Source organism: Cibotium barometz, chromosome 50 (genome assembly GCF_041138505.1).
Source record: "Cibotium barometz isolate CiBa-2024 chromosome 50, ASM4113850v1, whole genome shotgun sequence".
Lineage (NCBI taxonomy): Eukaryota > Viridiplantae > Streptophyta > Polypodiopsida > Cyatheales > Cibotiaceae > Cibotium > Cibotium barometz.
This window is the reverse complement of record NC_141095.1, coordinates 4,557,955-4,573,162: the sequence shown is the minus strand read 5'-3', so window position 1 is coordinate 4,573,162 and position 15,208 is coordinate 4,557,955. Positions and strand designations below refer to the sequence as shown.

General features: G+C 45.7%; 1 protein-coding gene across 1 annotated transcript; it reads right to left on the bottom strand.

Moving 5' to 3' along the window:
• Nucleotides 1-11,601: 11,601 nt before the first annotated feature.
• On the bottom strand, nt 11,602-14,361 carry LOC147609739 (pentatricopeptide repeat-containing protein At4g19191, mitochondrial-like). Its single transcript, XM_086787050.1, has one exon. The coding sequence runs from the start codon at nt 14,278-14,280 to the stop codon at nt 11,803-11,805; it is 2,478 nt and encodes an 825-aa protein (XP_086643176.1). The 5' UTR covers nt 14,281-14,361; the 3' UTR covers nt 11,602-11,802.
• Between the last annotated feature and the right edge of the window lie 847 nt (nt 14,362-15,208).

Sequence of the window (15,208 nt, the reverse complement as noted above, 5' to 3'; positions counted from 1 at the left end):
GCTCTTAATCGTGCACTTTCTCCTTTCCACACGATGGCTGTCCTACCAATTCAATTCCCTTTTTATATGTCAAATTTCAGCCCTTAACGCATTGGGTTCCTTTCCACAAGACGGTTGTCCCACCAATACATAGCTAGGATCACATGCAAATTGAGCCTATGCATCCTGTGTTTCCTAACAGGCATGTGTGCGGCTGCAATTCTCTCTTGAACTGGGCACTTCTGCAATCTTCCTGTGGCTGTCCATACTGTAAAGTGCACTAAAATGCACAGTTTCCCCGCTGAGAAGAGGGAAACAACCATGTTGTCCCTTGTGTAAAGTGCACTAAAATGCATGGTTTCCCCATTGAGAAGAGGGAAACAATTGTACTCTGATACAAATGTAGTTCACCTAGGTAGGGTTAGTATAGTAGTTGGAATGCTCCAACGGCAAAAGGGATTTAACGCCCACATGCACATACAGGCATTAGAGACCACCCAGGTCAGCTTCAAACCAGACTTTGCAGCTTTAATAGCCTCTGGTATTGTCCATACAGCCATACAGTGGGCAGTTGATGAGGTGGCAACCATACTAGGGTCTCAGTAGTGCAGCACGAAAACCAAGAATTGATAGCATCATGAATATGATGTTTATGAGATGAGGGTTCATTTTTGCAAATAATTGCCTCTATATGACGAGATATGAACAAAAATGTTTTTTAGCCTGTGTGCAAAGAAGCTTGCGCAGAGTACACAGAGAGAGAAAAGGTGGTCGATTAGTCAAACTTAAAGGGGGTCCAAACCTTAGATGACATGTGGCAATTGATTTTTAATGATATGGATCAAGGTGGCCTCCTTGGGAGAGAGCACGATTTTCTCACAAAGGCAGATAAGGTGGACAAGGCTTCAGGCCCCGGGCACCCTATCTTCGACACCCCGATTTTTAAGTGGATGTGAACCTACAAAGGTCATAACATTACAAAGCCTTACAAGCCGAGGAGTCCAGATGGTTCTATTGAGTCAGATCCCTTGCAAGTGCAGTGATTGCAAGTGTGTCGGAGTAGATTGTCGATGCCGAACTTGTCGAATGAGTCAAAGTAGCCTGGCCACCAATCTCACACACCTGGAGGGAGATGAACATGAAACTATCCTTTCGAGACCGTGCACAAACAGGCGCTCTCGGACTAGAGCTTGGCTCACACCCTCGCAGAGACTGTGGCTCAAGCCTTCCTGGTACGAGCACACAAACAGGCACATGTACACGAACAGGTTCTGGTACACGGTGTCAATAGTAGGTACTCAAACACGTACAATTGGCGCCGGTTCACAACACACACATCAAGCACTGTAGATATAGGGGATGATATTCAGCAAGTACTTGGGTTTTCAGCATGTACTTGCCAGTATAATAGGGTTTTTCAGCACATGTACTTGCAAGTACAGTTGGGTTTCAGCATGTACTCACAAGTACAATTAGTCTAGTACTTTTGGTACAACAGGTAAGTGCAAGTACACAGTCAAGTACAGCGGTAGCACTGTATGGCAGCAGAGAGAAGCACCTAGAGCTAGTCCACTTGCAGATGGAGAGGTAAATGTAACACGCGGAAGCTCTGGGGGTCTTCTTTTAGCCCTAAACACTCCTGGAAACATGCTGATGCAAAACGCAGACATGAAGAGAGAGTCGAGAGAGAGAGATAGGAATGCTGGAAATTCAGTATATTCTAATGGTACAAAAAGGTACCTAAAGAGAGAGAGAGAGAGAGGAATGCTGGAAATTCAGTATATTCTAATGGTACAAAAAGGTACCTAAATCTGCAGCCCTAAGCTGCCTTCATACAAAAGGTGATAGACATGCAAAACGCAGACATGAAGAGAGAGTCGAGAGAGAGAGATAGGAATGCTGGAAATTCAGCATATTCTAATGGTACAAAAAGGTAAGCTGCCTTCATACAAAAGGTGATAGACACCCAAAAGTCTAGTCCTAATATGGACCCTAAGGACCCAACTCCTAAGTGAGTTGAATGAATAGAATGAGGAGCCTTTATGCCTATTTATAGGCCTTCAACAAGGCAAACTGGCCGACTGCTGGTCGGCCAGTCAGCAATTCACTAAATGCCAAAAGTACTGCCCGACTCGGCTTCTTCATGTGCCATGATGCGCCAGCAGCCGACAGCCTCCTGAAGTGGAGCTGCCGCCTCTGATCAGGTACAGCCGACAAACCTATCTGCAACAACCGACTGTCCTCCTTTGTATCTAACGCAGCTGACAGGACATCCTTCCATCTATCTCCAAGTCCATACTGCCAAAAGTGCTCTGTGCTCCATCATCCTGGTTCTACGTGATTCTCATACTCTTTATTTGGCTGCCTCTTTTGGACCAGCATCTGAGAATGTCCATGGCATCTTTCATGCACATGACAGGTAGGGAGAGATGTTCCAGCTGCCAAACGTGAGAGGAGGAGAGAGAGCAATCGTGGGAGAGATTGGTGGGCTTGAGGTGGAAGAGGTCCAACCCCTAGTCTCTATTGGATTATATATCATCTCCACAGGGTCTATTGCATCATTTTCATGCTTGTATTGGCCATTTATGAGGCCCTGCATGTGCATATTTATTTAGGCATTTTTTTTCATTTTTTAATGCCTTTATAGCATTTTTATGCTATTATGGAGTTGTCGGCCTACTACAGCTGGCCGACCAACTCTCATGAGTATATAAGGGTGGCCCCCCTTTCTCCTCATTTCATCTCATTTCTCTGCATTCTCTTGAGGTCATAACCAGCTGCTTCTGCTTCTTATCGTTGTACAACACCTACGGGCTTCCCTGGTGCTTAGTTTTCAACAATAAACATCAATTTCCAGCATTTACAGGTCTTGTACCTGGGCCTACATCTGTGTTTTCTATTTGCTTCACTTTCTTTCATGGTATCAGAGAAAAATGCTGACTTGTGAACAGAAGAGAGTTGCGTTTTTTGTTTTGGAGCAAAGGCTTCGACAGTTTGCTGCGTTTTCTACTGATTTCAGCGTGGAAGGTGCTGCATTTTCTTCCGGGAGCAAAGGCTTCCTCAAGTTTGCTGCGTTTTCTTCATCTGACGCTTGGAAATGTTGTATTTCTGAATTTTCAGCGAAGATTGCTGATTGGATTGCTAAAGCCCTCTTCTAGGTGCTGAGGACAGGGATCTACAGGTTGGAGAGATCTTCCTTCTTCCTCTCCTTTTAGTTTCCCACCCTCCCTCCCTTTCTTCTTGCTGTGCATAGCCTGAGAGGAGGATTTGTTGATTTTTTCAGCCCCTTTCTTAACAGAAGGTTTCTTGTCTAAGGACCTGGCTTCACGAGGTTTCTTTACTGCTACTCCTTCTCTTGTTGATTCTCCAGCACCATCACAGCCTAGATCCCATGCTCCCACTCCACACGGGTGGTTCCTATTCCCGATCTTTCCTCTTCGAGTTTCTCTCATCCAGGTCTTGCTCCCACCCCTACCCATATACCATCCTACAATCCTCCCCAAGTTAGTAACTGCATGAAACTTACAACAACCAACTATCATACTTGGTCTTTCTACACTCAGTTGTTGTTGCTGGAGGGAGCCGATGTGTGGATGACTATCTCCACACCTCACTTGGTGAACCCTGCTTTGAGAAGCATATTGGATGCTCGGGCTCGTCTTATCATCATCCATTTGTCTCTACCCGGAGTAATACTCATCACGTGTGGACAGAGATCCAGAGGAGGTATGGGAGAGTTTTGACAATGAACATTGCCAAATCGGAGTCAGATCTAGAGAAGCTTACAATCAATGAGTTAGATAACTTGATTGAGAAGATTGGAGAGTTCACCCGTGTTGCAGCTTGAGGAGTACGGGAGCACCATCAACAATCCCATCCATAAACTTCTTGGTAAATTGCCTGCTTTCTTTGATTCTTTCAGGGATAATATTTATTTCTGTGATCCTCTCCTCCCTTTTGAGGAAGTCGCGAGTTATCTCCATGACAAGTGCATGCTTCGCGGAAAAGGCAAGTCAGAGTCTGCTTTTGTTGCCTCTGACACAAGGGCAAAGGCAAAGGCGGAAAAGGGAACTCCAACAACAAAAACAAAGACAAAGGCAAGGGTAAACAAGATTCTAAGGAATTCAAGAACAAAAGCAATGAATGTGATCATTGTGGCAGGTCATGTCATACTGAGGCTCATTGCTTTGCTCGTCGTGATGACTCTTGAGCACCCAAAGCCAAGTATAAAGCCTAGGATGCTTCTGAAGCATCTGACAAGTACAACACCAAAGCTAAAGGCAAAGTTTCAGAGGAGGGATCTGCCAAAGTTGCATACATGGCAGTCACAGATTCATCCACTTCTTCACAGGATTCACTCCTTGTGAGATCACAGATATGACTTCTCCTAAAGAGGTTAGTGACACACCTGAAGCGGTGGAATGGATTGGTGATAGTGGTGCTTCTACCCATATGACCAATCAGGCCCATATCTTGGAGGATTACCAGACTCTCTTCTTCAGTTTGCATCGGCGACAACTCTTCACTTCCTGTCTCACAGGTGTTGGTAATGTTTCTTTGGGTTCCTCTGCCACCTTACATGATGTTCTACATGTACCACGGATTTCCAAAAACCTGTTTTCAATATACAAAGCTTCTCAGAAGGGACTTGGTGTGTACTTTGATGATGAGGTCATCGAAGTAATCGACAGGAAGACTTTCTCAATTGTTGCCAATGGAGTCCATGATGGGGGTCTCTATAGACTATAAGATCACCAATTTTTCTTCCCAGATCCCTCACAATGATCCCCATATTCATTAGCTTATCTTCCCCTTGATGGCTTTGGTTTTTGAGGCAGATACTTCTCTGTGGAAATCTCGGTTCGGTCATGTACCCATTGCTGCCTTACAGAAGTTCGATTCTAGGCAAGTTGTCAACAGACTATCTCAGCTCAGATCTCTCTCACATCTGCTCATCCTGCATGATGAGCAAGCGTCATCGAGATGCGTTTCCAAAGGAGGCCACTCATCAAGCAACCCAAAGACTGGAGCTTATACATGTAGATCTTGCACGACCTATGGAGGTTGAGTCTCTTGGAGGGGCTCAATATTTTCTTCTTCTTGTGGATGATTTCAGTCGCAAAGTCTGGATATGTTTTCTGGCTCGCAAGTTAGATGCTTTTGCTAGTTTCAAGACTTGGATTGCGATGGTGGAAAATCAATATGGGGGTAGAGTTTCATTCCTCCCGATTGACAATGGTGGTGAGTTTGTACCATTTGACGACTTCCTTGCTTCGAAGGGCATTCACTGACAGAGTATAGTTCCGTACACTCCTCAGCAGAATGGAGTTGTGGAACGGAAGAACCGGACCGTCAAAGAGATGGCGCGTGCTTTGTTGCATCATGGAGATCTCCCTCCTACTGGCTTTTACAAGACACGCCTTCTTTTTCTCATTTACGTGTTTTCGGTTGTGTTGCTTTTGTGCTGTCCCAGATAAGAAAAGGACCACACTCACACCGAAGTCAAAGAGGATGATCTTCACAAGCTACAGTCTGAGATCCAAAGGGTACCGCTTTTCGGATCCGAAGGTTGATGACATCATCATTTCCTGTGATGCTTGGTTTGATGAGAGCTTGTTTGGCATTAATTCCTCTCCACCTGATGCATCTTCCGACTTTCTGGATGATCCATTCCCGGCAGATGCTAGTGATCTTATACCTCTTCCACGTCCAGCTTCTCCTCCTCCTCCTCCCCTAGTGCAACCCCGGTGCCAGCTGCTACTTTGCAGCCACCCGTTCCTGTTGCACTAGCTTCTGCAACTCCCAATCCCTCTATGAGTCTTGCTTTGTGTCACCAGCCTGGACATTTCCCAATATGAAAGGGGTCTGGTGGACTCCAGGATGTCTAAATATTTGGAAAGTACAAGCTTTGGGAATGGGGGATTATCCTAGAATACAAAGGACCACACTAGGAGAGTTGCTATTTTTGGCCCGACTCCGATGGAAATTCTATTCGTGTCATTACATCTGGAATTGAGCAGATACCAAGAGTTGGCAAAGTGCCTATGATAGAATGTCTACCAGTTGGGATATTTTTAGAGATAAAGTTTATGGAAGGACCCATCTCTTAGATTGGGACATGTGGCAAGAAAGTGGACCAAAGTGAGACAAGTGGCCTCACACTTGTTAGAAAGTGGATCAAAGTGAGACAAGTGGCCTCACACTTGTCACTTCAGCTATTGTGTGGCTCTCCACTTGTCATTGTAGCCTTCTCTTGCCATTTTTAGCTCATGGGAGGCCCAAATCTATAAATTGGAGCCCTCTCTTCATTAATAGAGGCTCTCTTGCTGCACACTAGCCTCTACCACCGTTACAGGCTGCCCTAATGATGGCTACTCTCTTTCTCTCTCTTGAAGGTTGCCCATGAAGATACCGGCTGTTGGAGACTGTTTTGGAGGCTTCCATCGCGAAGAAATACTGAAGGCAAGGGTATTTAATAATTTATTATGATTTCTAGCCATTGTACTTGTACCAACCTTTGTACCTACTGTACCAGCCATTGTATTGGCTATACCAGTCCTTGTACTTGTTGTACTTGCTATACCACCCATTGTACCGATTGTACCAGCTTCTATACTTGTTGTACCAACCACTGTACCTACTGTACTAGTCACTACTGTACCAACCACCGTACCGACTGTACCAACCATTGTACCTACTGTACGAGCTGAATGGAGAGTTGTACTTGCTGTACCAGCTCTATTGCATGAAGACCCGTGGTTTTTGGGAAAGAATCAGTACCCACACGGAGGTATATGGATTATGTTGTTGGCTCAGTATTTCTACAGCCTATTTCCGGCTTGGTTGCCTCGTGTTGGGCTGTGTTAAAGCATTTGTATATGGATAATCCGGCATCTCCCGTGGGGAGAGTAAGGCCCTCAAAGCTTGTACATGATATTAATCTCCTTGGGTAATAAAATACTCCAAGGGGGAGGGGGGGGTCGGCCCATTCCGGCCTCTATGTGGTGTCACGTGTGCAAGCTCCATTTTTAGCATTTGTGGATGTTTTATCGCTTTTATGTTTTATGCAAAGTGATGATGGATATGTGTTAAGGCTGTGGCAATGTTTAAATGTTTTAATATGCATTGATGGTATCAACAAGTGTGTCAAAGGCCCTAGTCCCCCGGGCACCCGCCGCGAGTTACATCGGTATCAGAGCATAGGCTTTCTTGGAAGCGGAGGCTTCCTTCTATCAATAAGGAAGAGAAAAGATCTCAAGTGGGGACCACACTTACCATCATTGCTCTTAAGCATGGCCAGCGGGTTCATAGCTTATGAAGCCAGAGCATGAGCAATAGACAGCTTGTTGATCTAAGGATTTATGAATTCACAAAATTTATCTTGGAAGTAAAGAGTTGGCTTTATGTGCATATGTTTAGCACTCTTTCCATTTGGATATTGTGGATTATATTATCAAGCTTACAAGCAAGCTATATGGAGATATATCTCGGGGATATCTTAAGGATATGGTGACGAGATATCTCTTTTGGCTTCATGACCAACCTGGCAAACAAAAGCTAAGTATACTTTGAGTTTGCAAAGTTGGTGCTTTTGCTATGAAGTGTTTTTGACCCTTGCATAGCCTTGCAAGAAGAAAGGTGGTGTTGTTTGCCTTGAGATGGTATCAGGGAAACATTGTTTATGGCTCCCTTTATTGGGATGGATTATATCTATGGAGATTTCTTCCTTGGACGAGATTTATATAGATATTAGCCTTCACAAGCAATTTCTATGGTCAAATCTGTCCCAGTTTATAGAGAAGAAATATTTGGATCTCTCATGGATATGATGCTTTTATGGATAAAAGTCCACCTCTACTCCAAGGTGTGTAGTTAGCACGGAGTATGTGGTAAGAGGTATGGTATACAGGTCTATGGATTCCTGGACTTCTTTTCAAGGGATTTGGATCTATCCTCAGGTTTATGGATTATTCTTTTTGGCTCCCTTTATTTGGGATGCATTGGACTTATGAAACTCATTGTTCACATAATCTGTGTAGTGTTCTCTTGTCCTACATGCTCTCTTGAAGATTGTTTCTACCATGTGTGGGTGGAACAATAGAGAGCAGATGGAAGGGAACATGGGTAGTGTTGAGCACAACATGCCGTATGTAGTGTTCTCTTGTCCTACGTGCTCTCTTGAAGATTGTTTCTACCATATCTGGGTGGAACGAGAGCAGATGGAAGGGAATATGGGCACTTGAGAGGGTAGTGTGAGTTGGTGGCCGAAATGCCTACAAACTATTGGTGGTCGAAATGCCTATAAACTATGTGTAGCAGAAATGCTTATGGAACACTAGGTTATCTATGCCTGTGAGTAATTGTTTTATCTTGTTACTTGAGCCCACCTCTCATCCAAGGTGTGTGGTCAGAGTACGAACACGGAGTGCAAGTGGTAAAGTGGACATGACGCCTGGTTGGCACAGGACTTATGTCTATGCCAAGGGTCATGTGGACCAATGCCTTGTTGGCAGGAGACTTATTTTATCTTGCCCATTTACTTGGGACATGGATTATGATATCTGGACTTATGGGACTGTTTTTGTCTCGCCCATTTATCTTGGGACATGATTTTGATATTAGTATTATGGAGACTTATTTAGTCTCACCCATTTCTTTGGGACATGGATTCTTCAGTCATATTGGAATTTTGAGACTGTCTCGTCTTGCCCACTCGATGGGACATGATTATATCTTGAATATATGGCCTGAAGCTTAAAGTTGCGCGGACAACTTTTAAGAAGCTGGGGAGGATGTCACCAACCTGGACATTTTCCAATATGAAAGGGGTCTGGTGAACTCCAGGATGTCTAAATATTTGGAAATTACAAGCTTTGGGAATGGGGGATTATCCTAGAATACAAAGGACCACACTCCTAAAATTTAGGAGAGTTGCTATTTTTGGCCCGACTCCGATGGAAATTCTGTTCGCGTCATTACATCTGGAATTGAGCAGATACCAAGAGTTGGCAAAGTGCCTATGACAGAATGTCTACCAGTTGGGATATTTTTAGAGATAAAGTTTATGGAAGGACCCATCTCTTAGATTGGGACATGTGGCAAGAAAGTGGACCAAAGTGAGACAAGTGGCCTCACACTTCTCACTTCAGCTATTATGTGGCTCTCCACTTGTCATTGTAGCCTTCTCTTGCCATTTTTAGCTCATGGGAGGCCCAAAGCTATAAATTGGAGTCCTCTCTCTTCATTAATAGAGGCTCTCTTGCTGCACACTAGCCTCTACCACCGTTACAGGCTGCCCTAATGATGGCTACTTTCTTTCTCTCTCTCTCTCTTGAAGGTTGCCCATGAAGAATACCGTTGTTGGGGACTGTTTTGGAGGCTTCCATCGCGAAAAAATACTGAAGGCAAGGATATTTAATAATTTATTATGATTTCTAGCCATTGTACTTGTTGTAGCAGCCTTTGTACCTGCTATACTAGCCATTGTACTGGCTATACCAATCCTTGTACTTGTTGTACTTGTTGTACCACCCATTGTACCCTTTTCAAAGTCAAGTTTCATGCAGATGGTACTTTGGACATGTACAAAGTCCGCCTTGTTGCTCAAGGATATGCTCAGAAGACAGGTGAAGACTTTGATGAGACATTTGCTCCTACAGCCAAGTATACCACCATCAAGATTGTTTTGGCTCTGGCTGCACACTTTAGATAGCCCGTGTTCTAGATGGATGTCAAATCTGCTTTTCTGAATGGAGATTTAGAGAAGGAAATTTATGTTGAGCAGCCTCCTGGTAAGGACAAAACACCCATGTGTATCTTCTGCAGAAGGCTCTTTATGGTCTCAAAGAGGCACCTCGTGCCTGGTATCAGAAGATTGATGCCTTCCTATTATCTCTTGGCTTTGAGAGTGCATATGCTGACAGCAATCTCTATGTGCTTCTTTCTACTGGAGATATTTCTGTCATTGTTTTGTATGTTGATGACCTCATCCTTTCTAGCTCAGATACTGGGTTGGTCACTCAAGTTCAGTCCAAGCTTTCAGAGACATTTGAGATGACTGATCTTGGCCTTCTATATTATTCTCTTGGGTTGGAGGTTTGGCAGAAAGGTAACTGTATCTTCATTTCTCAGCACAGAAGTATGTGAAGAAGCTACTCTCACTTTATGGGTTGTCATATTGTACACCTCTCTCTTGTCCCATGGATCCCAATGCCAAGTTATCCAAGGAGAATGATACACCCTTGGTGGATTCCACAAAGTACCGACAGATTGTTGGCTCATTGCTTTACCTTGCCAACACCCATCCAGACATCTCCTATGCTATGAGTGTTCTCAACCAGTTCTCATCAACCACTCGAAGGTCTCACTGGCTCGCCATGATATCCCCTTAGCAGTCCTCGTCGGTTTAGACAGGGGGCCGCACTCATTTTCTTAGTAGGCCCTCGGGCCCGGCTGACCCTCTCCCCCACAGAGAATATCTGCGGGGGATCTCTACACCTGGTGACGATTATTGGTTTCCATGATCACCAATTTCACAATGACCATGGAAACCAATAATCGTCAGAGGAGTGAGATCCACGACAATTTCCTCTGGCCAAGGTGAACCACAACAAATCTTGGTGACTTTGACTCTAAGAGAGCCGACCTCTAACACATGTCCAGTGAGACCCATGCGAGTGGCAGTGGCAGGACCCTTTCAGCCCAAAGAGCCCGACCACCCCCTTTTTTCACTACACAGTGAGGATGGGTCAGAGGATCCAGATACATGAGATCAATGGCTCACCGGCGCTTGATTAGCCATTGGGGGATAGCCGGCACAATGTGCATTGCAACTTCAACGGAGTTGCAGCGGCACTGCCTTTGGGACTGTCCCAAAGCACAACAGGTTTGGCAAAGGATCCTTCGCCCCTACACGACGGTACGAACCACGCCGCGCATGCCATGCACCAGCACCTCGGGCAGTAGCCTGGGTGGCTGAGACCAGCCCCACTCTCTCCTACGAGGAGGCAGCAGCAGAACATGCTCTCCAACTCTCCAACTCCCTACACGACGGTACGAACCATGCCGCGCATGCCATGCACCAGCACCTGGGCAGTAGCCTGGGTGGCTGAGACCAGCCCCACTCTCTCCTACGAGGCGGCAGCAGCAGAACATGCTCTCCAACTCTCTTACTACAGGATTGATACTGTACCCACTCCTGACAGATCATCAGAGCCCTGGTCCTCTGGGGACTAGTCAGAGATGGGAGATCATCAGCAGCATAGCTGCATGGCATATATGTGGCAGGTCCGTTGCAGAGCGAAACCATTGAGGACACTCTCACCCCCCAACTGAGTCTATCCATTCCATTTGGACTGACATCATTCATACCCTCCGCGGCCTGTGGGGGAAGCTTCAGGGCGGATAGGATCGCATGCGTAGATGGCGCGAGGCGGCCTTGTGCACATGGTGCCGGGTCCCCTTTCTCTCTGTGTGGGCTGGCGAGATCACTTGGCATTACAAGCCGCCATGTGGCTCCCATCCCCCCCCCCTCCCCCCTCTTTCCAGGAGGGAAAGAAAAAGAAGCACAAGCTAGAAAGTCACACTCCTTTTGCATCTCGCTCCTTAGCCCTGTTCAGCAGATACTGAATTATCACATCCCATGCCACTGCATTGTGCTGTGACAACGCACCAGAGCTTTCCAAATGTATGCACACAAACTGACCACAACTATTACAAAGACATCTGAAGCAAAGCCCTTACTCTGAGCACCAAGATGTTTGAAACCCTTCGTCCACAGCTACCGTTTAAAATGATGTGTTACACAAAAGCAAGAAGCGCAGTTTACACTAAACCCACCACCACCCTCCCACCTCCTATATTATTGCTTGGTGCTGGTGGCAGTGAAATTTCTCCTCTAATGGTTTCCTTCCATAGTGTGTGTTCCACCTTGTTCACATGTTCCTGCAGCCCAGCATCAGCATAAATATTTGACATCAAAATATATGTAGCAGAATCCTTGGGGTGTAGCTGCACTGCATGTTCAAAGGCCCATTTGCCCAGCTCCACGTTGCCATGTGTACGACATGCACTCAATAAGCACAACCAGATGTCCAAGTCCACCTGCATTGGCATTGTGCACAAGATGATTTCCACCCTCCTGAAGTCCCCAGCACGGGCAAGGAGATCTATCATGCTGACATAATGCTTTACCCCAGGCGTTATGCCATGATCTCTGCTCATGGATTCAAAGTACTCAGCACCTTTATTGGCAAGGCCAGCATGAGCGCAAGCAGAGAGAAGTGAAGAAAATGTTGCTCCATCTGGCTTAACACCTGCTTCTTGCATTTTCTCAAACATCTGGAAGCTTGCTGCAAAGCTTCCTTCTCTTGAATAACCAGCGATGCATGCATTCCATGATACTAAGTCACGCTCAGGTAGTTTATCAAACACTGCCTGTGCATCAACCATGCTTGCGCACATCCCATATGCATGAATGAGAGTGCTTGCAAGAAGAGGACTCAGATCATACGCAGCAAAGACTATAGTGAAATGGATCTGCCTACAGATCTCCATGCTACCTGTTCCACTGCAGGCTTGCAGAGCACATAGAAGTGTAACCTCATCAAGTACCACACGTCCCTCTTGCATCTGGCAATATAACTGCAAAGCCTTCTCTGTTATGCCCTGCTCAACGTAAACTGAGAGCATCACATTCCACGACACTGTGTCACGTTGTGACAACTCACCAAACGCGCTCTCTGCTCCTACAACATTCCCACACCTGCAATACATGTGCACAATTGTGTTACCAACAAAGACATTTGAAGCAACACCCTTTCTCCGAGCATCAGCATGTAATGCCTGGCCTATTTCCAAAGCCATTGATCGCCTCTCCACAACGGCGGTATCTTCTGCCTCCACGAGAGTACCACATGCCTGAAAAGCAATTGCAAATGTCTGGTGGTCTGGATTTATACCTTCCTCTTGCATCTGTCTATAAATCTGTAAAGCCTTCTCTCCTAAACCCTGCTCAGCATACGCTGAGAGCATCGCACTCCATGATACCACATCATGCTTGGACAGCCTGCCAAATACGTCTTCTGCTTCCACGATGGTCCCACACTTTCCATACATACTCACAAGGGTGGTGCCAAGAAGGACATTTGCAGAAAATCCCTTTCTTTGGGCATCAGCATGTAATGCCTGCCCAATTTCAAGAGACCTCAATCTGACTGATCGTTCCTCCACAACCATAGGTTCTTCCTTTTCTGCTAGAATACTACATGCCTGAAGGACAACTGCAAAGGTCAGCTTGTCTGTACTAATTCCTTCCTCTTGCAGCTGTCTAAACAAGAGTAAAGCCTTCTCGCCTTGGCCCTTCTCAATGTATGCTGAGAGAATTGCATTTGCTGACTCAATATTGCACTCATACAATCTGGCAAGCACATTCTCCGCATCCACAATAGCCCCACACTTGCTATACATGCTTACAAGAGTAGTCCGCACAAACGCATCAGAAGCAAAGCCCTTCTCCCGGGCAGCTTCATGCAACTCCTTTCCCTTTTCAAGATCCGGTATGCTAGCACAAGCTTTGAGAAGGCTGACAAAGGTGTAATGATCTGGCTCCACACCGTCTTCTTGCATGTACCGATGCATTTCCAGTGCTTCCCGGGCACGGCCACACTCGGTATGAGCAGAGATCATGGCCGTCCATGAATAGACAGTGCGGCATGGTAAGTTATCAAATATCTCACGTGCATCATCGAGGCAACCACATTTGGCCAGGGTCATGGCCAAGTAGTCACCAAGCAAGCCAGTGAGCTGCATTCGATGTTGGGCAAGATGGGCATGGACATGCTTGGCATGGGAGGGCGACTTGCTTTTGCTGCATGCTTTCAAGAGGGACATGTAAATTGTGGGGGACGGGACGGAGCCAAGCTGGTCGATGCGAGCAAGCACATCCACGGCCATGTCAAGGTGTCCATGGCTGCATAAAACTCGAATTTCATCGCTGAGCTGTTGAAACAGAGAGCCATGCTCTTCTTGTGGATGGTGCTGCCGTGTGTTTCTCGCCACATCGAGGGCGGCGATGTGGGCGTCCACCCAAGGGGGTTTGTGCTGGCTGTTGAGCCAGAGGGGCTCTCTGGACCTCTTGTTCCGGAAGTCTGGATGGCGAGGGCCTCTCTTGTCACTTCGGTTGTCCCACCACTCTGAGGGGTTGGAGAAGAGTTCATGCCAAAGCTCCTCCTGTCTGTCTTTCGATGGTGTTAGGCGGATGGTGCTTACCTGGTGATAAGAGGGGATCGCACAAGTTTGCATCGACCACCAGAAGTACAGTCAATGAATGCTAGCGTTTTTCTATACATGGGAGAGAGCTATGGTATATACATTACTGAAAATGTTCACAAAAACTTACAAAACACTTTCATTTTCACTTTAAATTTAAATTTCTCAATATATTCTCCTCCTACCCACATATTTGTAACTTATCCTTTTCTTAAAGCTCTTCTAGAATCTTAATTTAGCACTCGGGAATAGGCCTGAGTGGATGGGAAAGACTATCATAGGAGTGTGCTAGAGACTAACAAGAACAAGATTGTGGATGGTTGGGCAGAGCCCAAATGACCAAAGAAGAAAGTCCCTTTGATTAGAGGGGAAAGGCCTTTGAGATCACAGGGGAATTCTCTATCTAGATAATTCTTTTAAATCGACACACACATTTTGTAATGTGTGGGCCATCACTCACAACTCCCCCCATGGTGTGATTATGTTGACACAGAGTTATCCATAGCCTTGCAAACATTACCTCAATTAATTATCAAACAAAAACTTAGAATCTTATCTCCCCAAGCCCTTATAGGATCTTGAACGACAAAGGGGGGATAGGTCTCTAGCCATATAGAAAAAGGTGTCATAGGAGTGCGCTAGAGACTAATGGAAAAGGCTTCCAACTAGTTGGAAAGAACTATGGAGGAAGTCCCTTTGTTTGGTGGGAAAAGGCCCTCTAATTGATGCTTGCTAACCCTAGATGGAGATAAGAATTTACCAATGCCTAGAGACTAATACCCTTGCAAACATTACCTCAGTTAATTATCAAACAAAAACTTAGAATCTTATCTCCCCAAGCCCTTATAGGATCTTGAACGACAAAGGGGGGATAGGTCTCTAGCCATATAGAAAAAGGTGTCATAGGAGTGCGCTAGAGACTAATGGAAAAGGCTTCCAACTAGTTGGAAAGAACTATGGA

Excerpts from the sequence above, each read along its gene's own strand:
- LOC147609739 (XM_086787050.1), bottom strand. The coding sequence starts at position 14,280 with ATGCAAACTTGTGCGATCCCCTCTTATCACCAGGTAAGCACCATCCGC.